Genomic DNA, 16,505 nt, shown 5'->3' with positions numbered 1-16,505 from the left:
CTTCTTTTTCAAGCTTGATTTTAAGTTAACAGGTTAAAAACCCGCTGATGTATTTACTGACATAAAACAAACTGGAGTTTTCCTAGTGGCTTTCTTGCCCTTACGACCCCTAGGGGTTTATATCTCACCTTATAGATTTATACTAATTATAGTCTTGTCGTTTAGAGCATATTCAGCCAAATGGAACGGTTATGCATTGTCCGTTGAATCAGCCGTTAATCCTACCTTTCTGTGAAGAAAAAAAGAAAAGTGCAGGTACCAAAGTTGACCTCTTGCAGAAATGCGGTGTAACGCTTAAGGATATTGCAATTGGCCTTGAAGTAACATCAGTCCCCCTATGTTTTCTACTCAGGAAGAAGCATCAGGTATTTTATATCAGTAAGTTTGTCTGAGTGTCAGTACATAGGGGAATTCTTTTTTGTGTCTCTGACTAGTACTATGTCCCTTATTCAGTAATAATAGTAGTAGTAGTAGTATTATTCAGTAATAATAATAATAATAATAGTATTAGTAATAATATTCAGTAATAAATTCAGTAAAAAAGGAAAGTGCAGGTACCAAAGTTGACCTCTTGCAGAAATGTGGTGTAACGTTTAAGAATATTACAACTGGCCTTGAAATAGCATCAGTCCCGCTATGTTTACTACTCAGGAAGAATTATCAGGCATTTTGTCTCAGTAAGTTTATCTTAGTGTCAGTATATCAGGGATTTTTTCAGTAATTTTATATGTCTCGGACTAGTATTAGATCCTTTATTGAGTAATTTCATCTGTCTGTCAGGATGTCGAGTGGACTTTTCGGTGATTTTTCTGTCTGTAAGGATATTAGTTTTTCTGGTAATTTTTCTGAGTCGGTCATTATATCAAGTAGGCTTTTCCCAGTGGCAGTTCTGCCCTCTCTTTTGTCTGGGGCAAAATATTGATTAGTGTCCCCATAACTTGTTTCCCACAAAATTTTCAGGCCAAATTTTAGCATAAATTTCATTTACTTACTGAATTGTTTTCAATTTGTTAATTAATTAATGATTTATTTTTAGCTGTTTTCAATTTTTTATTTTGATTTTTTAATTATTATTGGTTATTCTGGCTATCATTATTTAATTACTTTTTTCTTTTTAATTTATGTTTATTTTAGTAATTAATTAATAATTTATTGATTATTTTTATTTATTAACTGCATCCTCTACTGTATTTTAGTAAAAACAAAATTAAAAAAATGGTAAAATATCATAACTGATAGATTTTTTGTTCAAATCTTGCCCAGACAAGTGCCCCCTCGGTCATCCCCCTATTAGATAGATAGACAATTATTAATGTGCAACAGTTATATAAGTAAATATGACAGACCAGTGCACATGCCTGGTTGCATACTGACAGTACTGACAATTTTACATACACTACGAAAATAAAAACTACCACTGACAGTGTTACATACGTTAGCACTGACAAATAAAAATAGGTCAAGCCAAAGTAAATACAAGCCTACAGCATCATCATAAATATATAAAAAAAATAATTCCCCGTAACATATTGAACACAAATCACCTAATCATTTGTTATTTAATTGAATATTTGAAAACCCGTCATAACTTACATATATATCCGCCATACCTTTAATCCTCGCACCCAATAATTTTGACAAATTTCAACTTTGCGATTATGTTTTACAATTTTCAGTAAATAGTAAGTTCATTATTTCTGAAAAAAATTATTTTCATCACTGCGTCGTTAAATTTTTTTAAAGTAATTTTAAAAACTCTCGCTTATTGCTACATTCTCGTACTGATATTGGAATTGAGTTCCAAATTTTTGACCCAGTATGATGGATGCTGAAACTCGCTCTTGACGTAGGACGAAAGTCACACGAAAAATCTGAACGATAAGTGGTTGGATAATTATGAAATTGGGAATTAGTTGAAAAAATACCAGAGAAATTTAAAGTAAAGTATTGTACAAATAATCATGACAAATATTATAATTAGAAATTGTGAAGTTGCTCCAAACAGTGTATTAGATAACATATTGAACACAAATCACCTAATCATTTGTTATTTAATTGAATATTTGAAAACCCGTCATAACTTACATATAAATCCGCCATACCTTTAATCCTCGCACCCAATAATTTTGACAAATTTCAACTTTGCGATTATGTTTTACAATTTTCAGTAAATAGTAAGTTCATTATTTCTGAAAAAAATTATTTTCATCACTGCGTCGTTAAATTTTTTTAAAGTAATTTTAAAAACTCTCGCTTATTGCTACATTCTCGTACTGATATTGGAATTGAGTTCCAAATTTTTGACCCAGTATGATGGATGCTGAAACTCGCTCTTGACGTAGGACGAAAGTCACACGAAAAATCTGAACGATAAGTGGTTGGATAATTATGAAATTGGGAATTAGTTGAAAAAATACCAGAGAAATTTAAAGTAAAGTATTGTACAAATAATCATGACAAATATTATAATTAGAAATTGTGAAGTTGCTCCAAACAGTGTATTCCTGAATTCCCATATAAGTGTCTAACTGAAGATCCATGTTCAATATTAAAAAGGATTCTCATTGCTTTATTCTGGAGTATTTGGACAGATTTAAATACAGATGAAAAAATAGAAGCCCAAACAGAAATACAATAAAGAAAATATGGGTGGATAAAAGAATAGTAAATTGCTTTTAGAATATTTTTAGGAAAAAAATAACGAAGACGTGATAGAATACCAATATTTCGGGAAATTTTTAACGATACTGTCTTCACATGTTTATGAAACGACAAATTTTCATCTAAAATAACACCAAGGTATTTAAACTGATCAACCCTTTTTAATTCAAGACCATTCAACAAAAAAGAGAATCTATCTGAAATAACCGATCCAGTTCGCGAAAACAATATATATTGGCATTTTTTGCAAACTCTAGCAAACTAAAACCAGCTCTGGATTTTTTTTTCAGTTTTCTATCGGTCTTTCACTTATTGAATGTTTATTTTGCATTGTATCTAGAGTCACTTATGCAACTAAAATATGCTATAAATATATCACGGATTTTTCTATGTTCACTTATCGGGAATATTTTTCACTTATACATTATGGCGCGGGGGTCTGATTCTGATTTTTAACAATATGGGAGTCAGCTAGACGGGTTTTTATCGTAGAAAAAAAGTATATAGTAATGCGGAAGCACATTTCCATTGAATTTATTATAAATGTTTGTCTAAGAAGATACTGAACTATTTATTTATACAAAACCATTTCTGTATATATATTAGAGATGAAAAAATCAACTCTAAGAATTAAAAATATTTCTACCTAGAAATGATTATTAAATAGAAATATTATTCAGGATGCCTTGTCTCCCAATAATTATTCTTACTTCTATTGTGTAAAGAAAGTGGAAAACCAGTTAGAGGATATACGATTGACATATCACTCCAATCCACTAGTTTCTAGGCTTTCAACGCACTAATGGAAGTCTTTAAGCGGTGTTAATATTAGTCTAGCCAGACATCGATACTTAAACATGGATCTTCATCACGGGGCGTTCTCCCCTGAGGATGTATTTTCAGGAATCCATGTAAAGTATGTTTAGAGTAAAAGGCTTGTTATGCGCCTAAGAAGCCTGAAGAAGCTACTTGATTGACAGGATTTTAAATCTTTTCCACAGAATTCGGGTTTTTAGATCAAGATGCCTGGCTATAGCCTTCCCCCTCTTATCTTTCTTGTTCTTTCCATATTCTCGATTTTTACTTTAAGGATTTTTTTTACTCTTGATTTTGAGACGTCTATCTTAACTATTAGTCTAATCTAAAACCTGGAATTTTGTGTACTTTTTCTTTTCATTTGGCGTTATTTTACTGTATAATGTTGAAATCCGTGCTACAGTTTTTTTTAAGCCCTATGGCTAAAAAATTATTTTTAGTTTTTAGTTCACTATTTTTAGTTTTTTCCTTTTTTTATTTTTTTTATTTTTTCTTTTTTTAGTTTTTTTCTTTATCAATTTTTTTCTTTTTTAGTTTTTTGTTCTTTTTTATTTTTTTTATTTTTTTAGTTTTTTTTAGTTTTTTCATTTATTTTAGTTTTTTCTTTTTTAGTTTTTGCTTCTTTTTAGGTTTTTTTTTTACTTTTCAGACTAGAGATCAGTTGCAGCAGCTTGTATCTGACACAATAGATGAAGTTTTAGATACACCATTAAGATCTGAATTTATTCCATCTACAGTTGTGTCGGCACTTGCTTCAATGGCTTGTCACGGTGAGTTGGTGCTTTTTATCTGCCCTCTGACCGAATTTAGATGTCACTTTGTACAGGATTAAGGATAGAGGAACCAGGATTAGGGCTGAAATCCCCTGTGCCTTCTAAAACCCAGAATGTCGTTTGCTGCTGTTTTGTGTGAGCAGTGTGAATCAGCAGTATAATCAGCAGTATGATTTATTTTTAATAATTTAATTAAAAATAATTTATTTTTATTAATAAATCAGCAGTGTTATTTATTTTTCTTAACATCAATAAATAAAGAAAGAGAATCGTAATATTAACCGGGTAAAAAAAAAAGGTAAAGGATACGGCATTAGACTTTACAGTCCGTACCGGCGGTGCTGATCTCCGTTTCTTGGCCCTTCAGCCAGGAAGTGCAATGGGGGGTTGGGGGCCAGCCATCCTGTGCTTTCGCACACCCTTCCTGTTTACCTTCCCCAGATTTCTCCAGGTACCCATTTAGAGCTGGGTCGACTCTGGCTAAGCTTACAGAGTCACGCCACTGACCCCCGTCCCAAACTGAAGAATTGGGTACACCGGGATTCGAACCCGCGTCCTCTCAGACAAGGGATCCCGAATCCAGCACACCAACCCATTCGGCCAGGAACCGGGACTACTGAGGAGAGCTATTAAAAATAACTAACTCTTTAATATATAACGATGTTCATGCTTCGAAGACTCAGCCATTTCAGATTTACTAACGTTATAAATGAAAAAGAAATAAAATATATTGTTTTCAGTAAAGTGCAAATGACGCTTGGACCTTCAAAATGGTTAGGGTTGGCCTCACTCATTTTGTTTTAATTTCTTTGTTTTGGATCTCATTTGTTTATTGATAGTGATTATTATTATATTGTATTATTCATTATATTGCACAATTTTATTATTATATTATTGCTTCAAATGTTCTTTTATCAGTATTTTATTTAATATCTATATATATATATATATATATATATATATATATATATATATATATATATATATGTATATATATATATATATATATATATATATATATATATATATATATATATATATATATGTATATATATATATATATATATATATATATATATATATATATATATATATATATGTTAAAAGTAGAATAGCTAAGGCTCAGGGTGTTTTTTCACAGTTGAAAAAAGTTTGGAAGAATAGGAAGATAAGTCTGCAAACCAAGATTAGAATATTAGAATCTACCGTGATGACAGTGGTCAAATATGGCTCTGAAGCATGGGCGCTCCGTAAAGTAGACGAAAATTTACTAGATGTTTTCTAGAGAAATTGCCTACGGATTGTTCTGGGTACCCGGCTGAGTGACCGTATTTCAAACAGTAGGTTGAACGAAAAATATGGTTCAATCCTGCTTTCTACGGCTATAATGAAAGAAAGTTGAGATGCTTGAAAAGGCTGCCCATGTCTTTCTTTTTTGCAGCTAGCTCAATTTCAGTAGCATATATATATATATATATATATATATATATATATATATATATATATATATATATATATATATATATATAATGAAAAAAGAAATTGCCAATGCAACAGCACAAACACGTAAAACAAAAAAAAAGAAGGAGAAAAGGAAGACTGTTTTCCTACATTAGTGATTAATATAGATCAGTGCTTGAATGAGGCCTTAACCCTACTCATCCATATAATCGCATAGGTCAAACAGCATAGCCATACACAATAAACCATAAAGAATAATCCATGGACAGGCAGTCGTGTCGTAAGTAAGTATAAGTCGTCATTTACTAAATATTAAAAACAATAATAAAAGAAATCAGAGGCAACAACCCAACACAAGGGCCCACCAACAAAGCTGTAGATCCCTACAAAGGCTCTTAAGCCTTTGAGAGTGGGAGATTAAACATTACTTTAAATAATAGCACTTAAATCAATTAGGAGGGCAAGAAGAGGAAAACGAAAGAAAAAATGTAACAACAGGAACAAAAAAAACAATATAAATCAAAATAAGTGGTTAAACAAATTGAAAAGGAAAGATAGAGGGGAAAAAGAGAAGGGGAGGAGTGAAATAACTCTCTAGGCATAGGAGGCGGTCAGTTAGCTCTTTTTTAAAATGTCCATAAGAATGACATTGCCAAATTTTAATAAGCATGAAATTTCATATGGAGGTGCCACGTAAAACTGGATTAGAATCTGATCTTACGGTTTTAGTTCTATGAATGAAAATATCCATGTCATTTCTGAGACAAAAAGAAACACAAGATTCCTTTCTTTTTTCAGAATTTAAAAGGTATAATTGTTTGAAAAAGATGGGTTCTTTGGCCCCCACAAAGGCTCTTTGGCCTGTGAGAGTGGGAGGCTAAACATGACATTCAATAATAACACTAAAATCAAACAGAGGGACAAAAAGAAAAAAAAAACACCAACAACAAAAACTACAATGCCAATCAAAATAAATAAATTAAATAAGTTGAAAAGGAAGGATAAAGAGGAAAAAAGAAGTGGGGGAGATAAATAACCGTCTAGGTATAAGAGGTGGTCAGTTAGCAATTTTTTTAATTTTCCATAAGAATGACCTAGCCGAATTTTAAGTGGTAGGGAATTCCATATGAAGCGACAACATAAAACTGGATTGAAATCTGATCTTATGGTTTTCCTTTTGTGAATGAAAATATCCATGTCATTTCTGAGAGGAAAAGAAACACAAGATTCATTTCATAGCTCAGAGTTTAAAAGATATAATTGTTTGAAGAAGTTAGGGAGGAGCCCTTGAAATTACTTAAAAATGAAACAAGAGGAAAGAAAGATGTATGTGGATTGACCATCCAATAAATTTACGTTGAGCTGGCCTGTCAACTTCAGTTCAATTTATTCAAAAAAAAAAAAAAAGATAACGCTAGTAATAATAAAGATCCTGGAAGCGAACTTGTTGAGGACCATAACAACAAAAATTTGAAAAGGAAGAAAAGAGAGAAAAAAAGAAAAGAGAAAACATAGGTACTTAAAGCAAAGTGAATAAAAATTTTGAGAATTATAATATCAAAATTTTGGTACATTGTTATACATCGTGCAAAAACTTGCGGATAGCTCGACACTGGAGGGTATTATACTTCATTGAAGAATAAATTTATAAATGGGGGACCTCAAATACTAATTTAGAATATTACACATTTTGGAAACTGGGAGGATAAAAGAAGAGAATGTTGATAGCCATTGATTCGTATAAGGTTGAATGAGGGAGTGAAATACGACTTTTATTATTGCACCAGGGAAACAATGAAGAAGCTTCCGAAGAACTCTTAGCTTTATGGAGAGCTTAAGTCTGTCAAGAGCACATTGATCTCTAAAAGAAAGATTTTCGTCCAATGAAATGCCCAGGAATTGAACATGTCTATCAGGGGGACGAGTTATATCACCATGAGTGGTAGAAATAGTTTGAACCGAAGGACAAGAAGTACCTGATCTGGAAAAAATAAGTAGACTAGATTTAGATGGATTTAGGGCTAGGGATTAGTATCGAACCAAGCAAAGGTTCTAGGACAGAATACATTTTCATGATAAGGGAAATTCCTTAATTTCTCAACACCCAAGAGTACTATCTTCTGCAACTGCGAATAGCACTGGCTCTCGAGCCGCCTCACTGGATGGAACCAAATTGTGATCACAAATGCTTCATTAACTTCGTTTAGTTTGTTCAGATGCAGCAATAAAAAGATCATTGATGAATAATTGATGAATTAAGTAACATTTACTTAAAAACCCTCTTCAATATATTTCATGAGAATTTTGGGAAGCTTGTTCAAATAACTCCCCAAAGCAACACAAGATGGCACAGTCTGCAATTGGAGCCTGTGATGATGAAGATTGCAAGATCTAATTCTTACCATCATTCGTTCATACCCCGAGTCATCAGGATCTGGAACAAATTACCATTCCCAGTCGAAAAGATGAAATCACTGGAAGCCTTCTCCAATAGCCTAAACATAAACATACCATATCTCGAGACGTTTAACGTAAAACGACTTTAAATGGCAATCGTGCTGGGGTCGATCCGCTCATCGCCCTGCCATAACATTTTTCTTTTAAAAAGGTGTCAGTTATGTGGAAATTTTGTATTGAGAGGCGTGAGGAATAAATTATTTATTTATTTATTTAATATAAGGAATAAAACAGGTCCTAGGATAGACCCTTGAGGGACACCAAAATCATCACGATATTGATCTTGAAGCTTAGGATCAATACTGATAGACAATTCAGATAAATAAGTTTCAAACCAGTGATAACTTTTTTCCTTGTATCCCTATGTGCTCCATTTTGGAGAGTAAGATATTATGTGATATGCTGTCAAACACTTTTCTGACACCAATGAATATTGCAGCTGGAGTTCTACCCTCATCAAGTGTCTTGTGAATGAACTTCAGCAAGGTCATGGAAGCATGTTCTGTTGAGTGTTTAGGGCGAAAACCAAACTCATTGTAATGGGAATGTTGTTTTTTTTTTTTATCAAGAAACAACAAAAGTCTAGAGAGCATACATGTTTCAAAAATTTTACTAAAGATTGATAAAAAAGAAATTGGTCGGTAATTTGAAGGATCATCTCTAGAAGCACCATTATGGAGTAAAACTCCATAGATTTTTGGGCACTAATATCACAAATATTACAGCAATTTTGTTTAGTTTGTTCGGATACATTAGTGAATAGGTCGTTGATGAGAATAAGCAGGGGCGTAATTTGCTATGGGACAAGGGGGTAACTGCCCCTCACAGACCTTGGTTTTTCCCCTTCCCAGCTGAAATTTAGTTTTTTCAAAAATTCTTTTAAAACTAAGATAAGTGCATAATTTAAGCATCAAAAGAAAGGGATCAGTTTCCTTTAGTATATATTTACCTTTATAGCACTATAAAGTATCCTTATAGTACTTTCATAGTACTATATAGTACTTTACTGTACTATATGGCTCACTTTTCAGTTTTTACTGTCATTTTCACTTGGTTTGGGAAATTTGGCTCCAAATTTGCCCGCCTCCCAGGATTTTGACGAAATTATGACACTGAATATAAGGAATAAATCAGGTCCTAAGATGCATGCTCGAGGGACACCAAAATCAACACAGAAACGACCTTAAGCTTACGGTCAATATTGATAGACCTTTCAGACAAATAAGTTTCAAACCAATGACATTTGTATCGCCGTATCCCTATGTGTTCCTTCTTAGGGAGTATTATTGTTTTTTGTTGGTTTTAATATCATCTAAATCCAGGTGTCTATGTAACTTGCTAACAAACTTTATGAACGTCTACGATTTTGATTTACATACAAAAATGCTGTAATCAGCCTGCTCTTGTCACTGCTCTGGATTTGGAAACTACAAGGAGTTTCGTTTATTTTGCTAGATTCAAAGCTGAACATACATCATCATTTTTCATGAGCCAAAGTTGAATTTATTAGAGCTCCCCTCGACAAAATTAGCAGCTAGCCAATTTCAGTTCCCCCAAAAATTTAAAAGAATCAAAACGGGTATGCAAATAATTACTTTTGATGAGAAAAACTAATATAGATAATATGAGAATATTAGATCTGAAGGACTCGAAGTCTTCAGGTCCGGTCGATTTCCTTTCAGCCAAGTTAGCCACAGGAACTCTTTTAACTGTTTCGATCCCTCCCGTGAAGCTGTTTTTATAATGCCTTTCATTGGCAATATATTCTCTACACATAGCTTGGTGCAAAACTCAGTTTTAGCTATGGATATTTCCATCTCATAATCTCAAGTTGTGAAGCTGTTAGACATCTCTTTGAGTGCCATCGACCTAAAACTCAACATCTTTCATTGTTCTTCGTATGGTGTACTAACTTCAAACAACAATTGTTGGAGAATTATTCGAAATTTGCTCAAAATAAAACACATAAACTCCTGATCTTATATAATTATGTTTTTTTTTCTTTGCTCGTGAACTACCGTCAAATGTGTGGAACGTCTACGAGCGAATAAAGATGCTACCAGTCTCTGGACTACGACAGTTATATACACTTTTTTTTTTGTTTTTTTAGACTACATTAGGGTACAAATCTTTCATATTTTGACAATTTAGTTATTTTGATATCCATGATTCACAATTATGATACTCGATCTTCTGAGGTATTTAATATTCCTTTGACTGTTTAGACCCGGTCGACGTTTTCTGTGCTTTATAGCGGGATTCGAAGTTAGAACAATTTTGATCAGAGTTTAAAAATAATATTGATATTTCTTTTTTCAAGAATGAAATAAAAGAAATCCTTTTTACTACGTATAAATTTTAGTTACTTTGTTTTATTATATATTTTTTGGGGGGTGGGTGTAGATAAATAATTCAGTAGTTTGTTCTGGCCTCTAGGGGTATTATTTTATTAGTATTGTTGAAATTGTTTGTTGTAAGGGTTGTTTTGCCGATTAGGTCGTACTATTGGTTTTATAAAAAAAATTCTTTATTTTCTAATGAATTTTTGCCGCTCCCTCGGATAAGTTTTTTACTTCTCGGGGTGGCTGTTATTACTTTTTTTTGTTTCGGTTTAATAATAAATGTTTTTCTCTCTAAAATGGTAACTTATTTTTGTTCACGTTCAGTTTGATTTCTGCTCAACTTCTTTACTGATGTTTAATAGGTTTGTTTTTCTTCAACTTTTCTTTTTGCAGATTCTTATAGTTTTTTCTTCAGCATCTTCTTTTTGCAGATTCTTATAGTTTTTTCTTCAGCTTCTTCTTTTTGCAGATTCTTATAGTTTTTTCTTCAGCTTCTTCTTTTACAGGCTCAGTTCGATTTGGTCGCAAGATGTCGCGAGACTCATGTTTGCAGTTGATTAGACTTTTGTCAGCCCAAAAGCTGCCCTTCCAGTGTGCCCATGGTAGACCAAGCTTGGTACCTCTAATCAAGATTCCCACTATTGCTAAGGTAGGTTTTATGCGTGCTAGTGTATTCACAGATTACTAATTTGATTTAAAAATCATCTTTCTCTTAAATATCTTTATGAAGCAAGAGGAGAGGCAAGTTCTTCAGAACAGTAACAGCGGTCAAAAAATATAACCATTTTCTCTTGAAAACTTTCTTATGAAGAAAAAGGGACTGTCAAAAAAGTCAAATAGGTTGGACAGCTATATAAGCTTTTTTGAAAGTGTCTTCATTGGGAGGGGGAGAAGGGTTTGGTCAAAACAATAAAAATGATATTCTTATTAAGACTATGGAAAATTGGTTGAAACCTCAAATCAAGATCTTGGACTTTGACGACCAAGTCCGGATTTTGAATGTTACTAAAATACTTTTTCATATGTCTTTACGTTTATAATTGATTTAAATTTAAATGTAATTGAGGCATTGATTTAAATCAATATATAAGCCTTTCTTAATAATGTTGGTATGTGCGAGTAGCTTATTTTTCAAAACAGTAAAAATAACTGCCATGACAGCTGTTCATAACTGCCATGACAGATAACTTTAACTGCCATGACAGCTGTTCTTGTAAGATAAAATAACATATAAAAATAACTTTAACTGTCATGACAGCTGTTCTTGTAAACGGCCATGCAGGTGGAGATGGCGGTAAAACAATAGAAAAAGGTTGAACGGTACTATAAATTGGTCAAAACAGAAAAAATGGATGAGTAATATTAAGACTATGACAAAGTAAAGTCGAAACGTTAAATTAATAGATTTTGGAGGCCGAAGACCAAGTCTGGTACTGCTAATCAAGATGCTGATAATTATTAGAATAGGTTTTTACGTCTTTTAATATCAAATTGCTTCAAAATACTAATTTTGGTAATTATGACAGATTTTTTTTAAAATATCTATATGGGCTATGAAGAGAGGAGGGGGGAGGGCTAATTTTTCAAATAGGAAAAAAATATTTGATTTCTCTAACAGCTTTTCTTGAAAATATCTTTGTAGGAATCAAAACAGTGCAATTGGGTGAGTCATCTGAAAAGTATCTAAAAAGGGGAATGAATCCTCAGCAGGTATACAGGACGCCCTAAAAAACATAATTTAGACAGCTTAAATTCTCATGAGTTTTCAATCGGTATAGGTACAATAACATATGGTAGAGAATTAGAAATAATATAAAGAAATGGACGTGTGCCTATGGCAGAATATGTCTATGACTAAATTTGTTGTTGGTAGTTTATGGTATGACAGACTGTGTATGGCAGGGTGGTATGGCAGACTATGTCTATGACTAAATTTGTTGTTGGTAGTCAATATTCCAACATTATTATAACATTTTCTGTGTTTGGTTTTCATACAAAAAGGAAGTAAATATTTCAAAAAGTATATAAAAAAATATTAAAGCAGGAAAAGTATAAATCACAGGAAACTAATTTTTTATAAAAACCCTACATAATGTAAAATACTTGTTTTGGGCTTCTTTTCACGGAAAAATGGAAATAAAAAAAGCTAGAGGTTACTAAAAAAGGCTAGAAATCCGGGTCTAACATATAAGAAGTAAATGAAAAGATAAAATTATATAAAAAAATGAAAATTTTCCAGTAACGTCAGATTACAGTATTACAGGTAATTAATTAGATTACAGGTAAATAGTTACCTCTTTTTACTTGTTTTTGTTTTGTAATAACGTTAGATTACTGGTAAATAATTATATAACGTCAATTTTGGTATAATGTGCAGTTAAGACTTCTAAATTATTCAACTGTAGTTGAAATATTCTGAGTAGATAGTCGGAAATGTTTTCAGGCAAAAAGAAAGCGAAAATGAAACTAAGAGTGTATTAAAAACGGCAATTGCAACTAATAACAATTAATTCCTCGTTGTGACAACACAAATAAAATGCGCAATAACGGCAATGTAAATAACGGCAAATGTGCACAAACGGCAATAGCAACTAATAACAATTAATTCCTCGTTGTGGCAACACAAACAAATGTGGCAACAACAAACAAATTTGTGGCTAAACAAATTGCAGAAATAACTTTCCTGTCGATAAGAAAATAAAACAGATCTTCTGTGTTTGATCTCAAGGTCTAAAAGAAAATTTTGTAATAAAAATTATTCCATATTTCCATATTACTCAACCCCTTGCTCTTTATATAAAGTTTGACTTTGTGTCCCAATTCTGTAAAAATGAATAGCTCAAACACAATAGCCGTTGAATTGGATTAAGTAGTATTTTTCACTTTACTTTATTTTTAGTATTTTGTTTATTATTATTTTTACTTTATTTTTTATTACTGTTTACTATACTATTATATCACTATTTACTTTACTTTATTTTTAGTATTTTTCAACTAGCACTTTAGCATAAAGAGCGGGGGTTAATGAGAGGGCAGTCTCCCTTATATACGGGGATAATTTCTGTTCGTTTTGAGTTTAGATATGGCACATCAATGCATGTGCTACAGCTATAGAAATAATTTAAAAATTAGTTTCAAATTATTCAACTGTGGCTAAGATATTTTGACAATAGGAAATATTTTTCAGATGAAAAGAAAGCAAAAATGAAACTATGGTGTATTGCAAAGGCCAATGACAATGAAACACAAACCAAACATTTCAAAACATGCTTGGACTCAACTCTTTCTATATTAGTTACATTGTCATAGCTATATACTGATCTTTTGCGTTTGTTTTTGTTGTTTTATTTGCAATGCTCCTTCATTTTCTTTTTGTTTGAAGACGAGTTTTCAGCAAATAATAATAATAACAAATCTTCTTTGCGGCATGACAGATACAGCAAAAGAAAATATAGAAGTAAGCCCCTTGTAAATTTTAAAAAAATATACATATCTTTTCCGTTTAATCTCAAGATCATTTCTGACATTTTCATATTTCTATGATGACTGTGAAAAAGTTTTCTGCGCTGTTTTCAAAGGAAGAATTGGCACCAAAACATAAAATATAATTTTTTAAATAAAAATAAACTTATATCTTTTACCATCCTTTTTTGTTTTGTTTCTGATGTACTTGGAATTTTCCTTGTTATGTGTGTCTCACTTCTCAGAACATAATAGTAAGATATTCAATAAGAAATAATTTCAACAGTTTTTGACCTTTTTTTTTAAGTTTCTCAAACCTTTCCAAATAGGGAGGACATAGTCGATTGATTGCCAAATTTTGAAAATTGGAGACAAAACAGTGATGTGCTCAGCCATGATAATGTAAAGGCTAAAAAGCTGGTATCCAGGGAACCCTCTCCCCCGCCCAAACTAATCACAAATTTTTAATCTTTTATCTATTTGGCCTAGGTCCATAATTTATGTAAAACTAAGACAGAGAATGGTCAGAAAATAAAATAGCTATAGATTTAACTCTATAATTATAGATTTGAGCTATTAATTTATAGTTTAGCGTAGCTTAATAATTAGGCTATAGGAGGTGCCTATTGCCTTATCTATAATTCTGGGTAAAAACCTAGCCGAGTATATTTATATCATGTTTTTAAATATGATTTGCACAATTAGTGGCAACTTTTGTAAGGCAAACTGAGATGGGATGGCGCTGTTACTAGAATACTAAGCCAATAGGTAATTTTAGATTTTTCAAGCAGTCTCAAGAAAATGACTTGTTTCAGGGAAAGGTCACCCCTGGTAAGACAGGCCATGAACAGAATAATACTAGCTAGAAAAAATGTTAATTGAATGCAAAAGACCACGGATAGCGTTTATATTAACGGGTTATTCAGATAGCTAAGAAAGAAACTTACCGCTTACCGCTACACATCAAACTTACCGCGAACGTCAAGTATGACGTTCATTTCTGTCGCAAATGAACTATATATATATATATATATATATATATATATATATATATATATATATATATATATATATATATATATATATCAGTTCAGGGTATATATTTGCATATTAGTGGGGGGGTTGAGCTCATTTTTGATGAAAATAAACGTTAAATTTGGATTCAGGATGCTATCCTCACTATAGAGGTAAGTTTTAACTTTACCCCCGCTCCTCCTTTTCCCCTAATATGCACACGTATACCCTAAATTGGTATATACAGGATTGGGGGTTATGGTGATTTGCAACGCAAATGAATGTTAAATTTGGATTCAGGATGCAACTCTGACTATAGACATAAGTTTGTTTTTTAGCTATCTGAATAATCTGTTAATATAAACGCTATCCAAGACCACAATAATTAGAAGAAAATTCTAACCTGTCATGGAGCCATATCCATTCCTTGATACTGCCATTGCCTCCGAGGTAGTCCTGACAACTTCTCTGTTGCAATGAAACTTGTCTGACTTCTCATAGATGTACTCTATCTTTATTGTGATGACAATAAAATATTCCCAAGATTCAACTTATTTATTAATTCCATGAACTTATTTTTAAAGTTTAGTACTTTCTTCTTTTCTTTTTTAAACACACTTTACGGAAAAGTCCCCTTTTGTAACACCGGAAATTGGACTGGATTCTTTTATTTTTTTAGCAGAATAGGAAGAACATATAAAAATTTTATCACAAATTTTCCCATACAACGTGCATAATTCAAAAAATTACGCTCCTTATTCACTAGCTTGAACAGTAGTTAACTATTTCTTATTAGTTTTTGCTTACGATTTTTCTGGTGATAAAAGATTTTGACAATCTGTAAAAGTATTTATCGCTTTGTCGTGATTATTTATTTACTTAATTTATTGATTAATCAGTTAATTAATGAATAGAAATATATTTATTAAATAATTATTGATTAGTTTACAGTGACTATTTATTTATTTTTTACGTAATTCGCGATGTCAACTTTAGTGCAACACAGTAATCATATTTTACTAAATTTATCTATTAATCAGTTAATTAATTTATAGTAATTTATTAACTATTTATTTCTTTTTTACGCAATTGACGATGTCAACTTTTGTGCGACATATTAACTATTTGTTTTTGTTTTTTTAGTTTCAGCTTTCAAGGCCGGTGAAGAACCTTGTAGCAAGGAAGAAAAAGTTCAATGCTTAATGCTGAATTCACTATTTTTTGGATATTTTTTTTTACATATGCAAAAGAAGAAATTGATGTATTGGCAGGACTATTTGTATTTATTCTGTTTTCTATATATTGTTTCTATTTATCGTTTTATTTCTATTTGTAAGCATTGGTGTATTTTCAGGATTATACTGCGGATAAACCAAACTGGATACATTTTACATACAAATTAATCTTTCTGAAAGCATCAAATCAATTCAATTTTAAGCTTTGTTTTCTAGGTTCAAATATAAAATTCTTTGCAGAAGAACTAGCCATGAGTTTTATTCTCCTTTCTTGGCAACTCGGG

At 31.8% G+C, this 16,505-nt stretch overlaps 1 protein-coding gene across 3 annotated transcripts in view; it reads left to right on the top strand.

Annotated features, from left to right (window-relative positions):
* LOC136041013 (uncharacterized) overlaps window positions 1–16,302 on the top strand; it is a 41,370-nt gene extending 25,068 nt beyond the window's left edge. For 2 of the 3 annotated variants that reach the window (XM_065725517.1, XM_065725518.1), the window contains exons 5-8: window positions 166–365; window positions 4,127–4,247; window positions 11,017–11,159; window positions 16,130–16,302. In XM_065725517.1, the coding sequence (XP_065581589.1) occupies window positions 166–365; window positions 4,127–4,247; window positions 11,017–11,159; window positions 16,130–16,189 (524 nt within the window). In that variant the 3' untranslated portion in view covers window positions 16,190–16,302. Of the gene's footprint in view, window positions 1–165; window positions 366–4,126; window positions 4,248–11,016; window positions 11,160–16,129 lie in introns of those variants that run through there. The other variant, XR_010620942.1, reaches the window with a different exon arrangement.
* Window positions 16,303–16,505: the final 203 nt, after the last annotated feature.

Source organism: Artemia franciscana, chromosome 21 (genome assembly GCF_032884065.1).
Source record: "Artemia franciscana chromosome 21, ASM3288406v1, whole genome shotgun sequence".
In the NCBI taxonomy this organism is placed as follows: domain Eukaryota; kingdom Metazoa; phylum Arthropoda; class Branchiopoda; order Anostraca; family Artemiidae; genus Artemia; species Artemia franciscana.
Note: the sequence above shows the minus strand (reverse complement) of the source record. Positions and strands in the feature narration are given on the sequence as shown.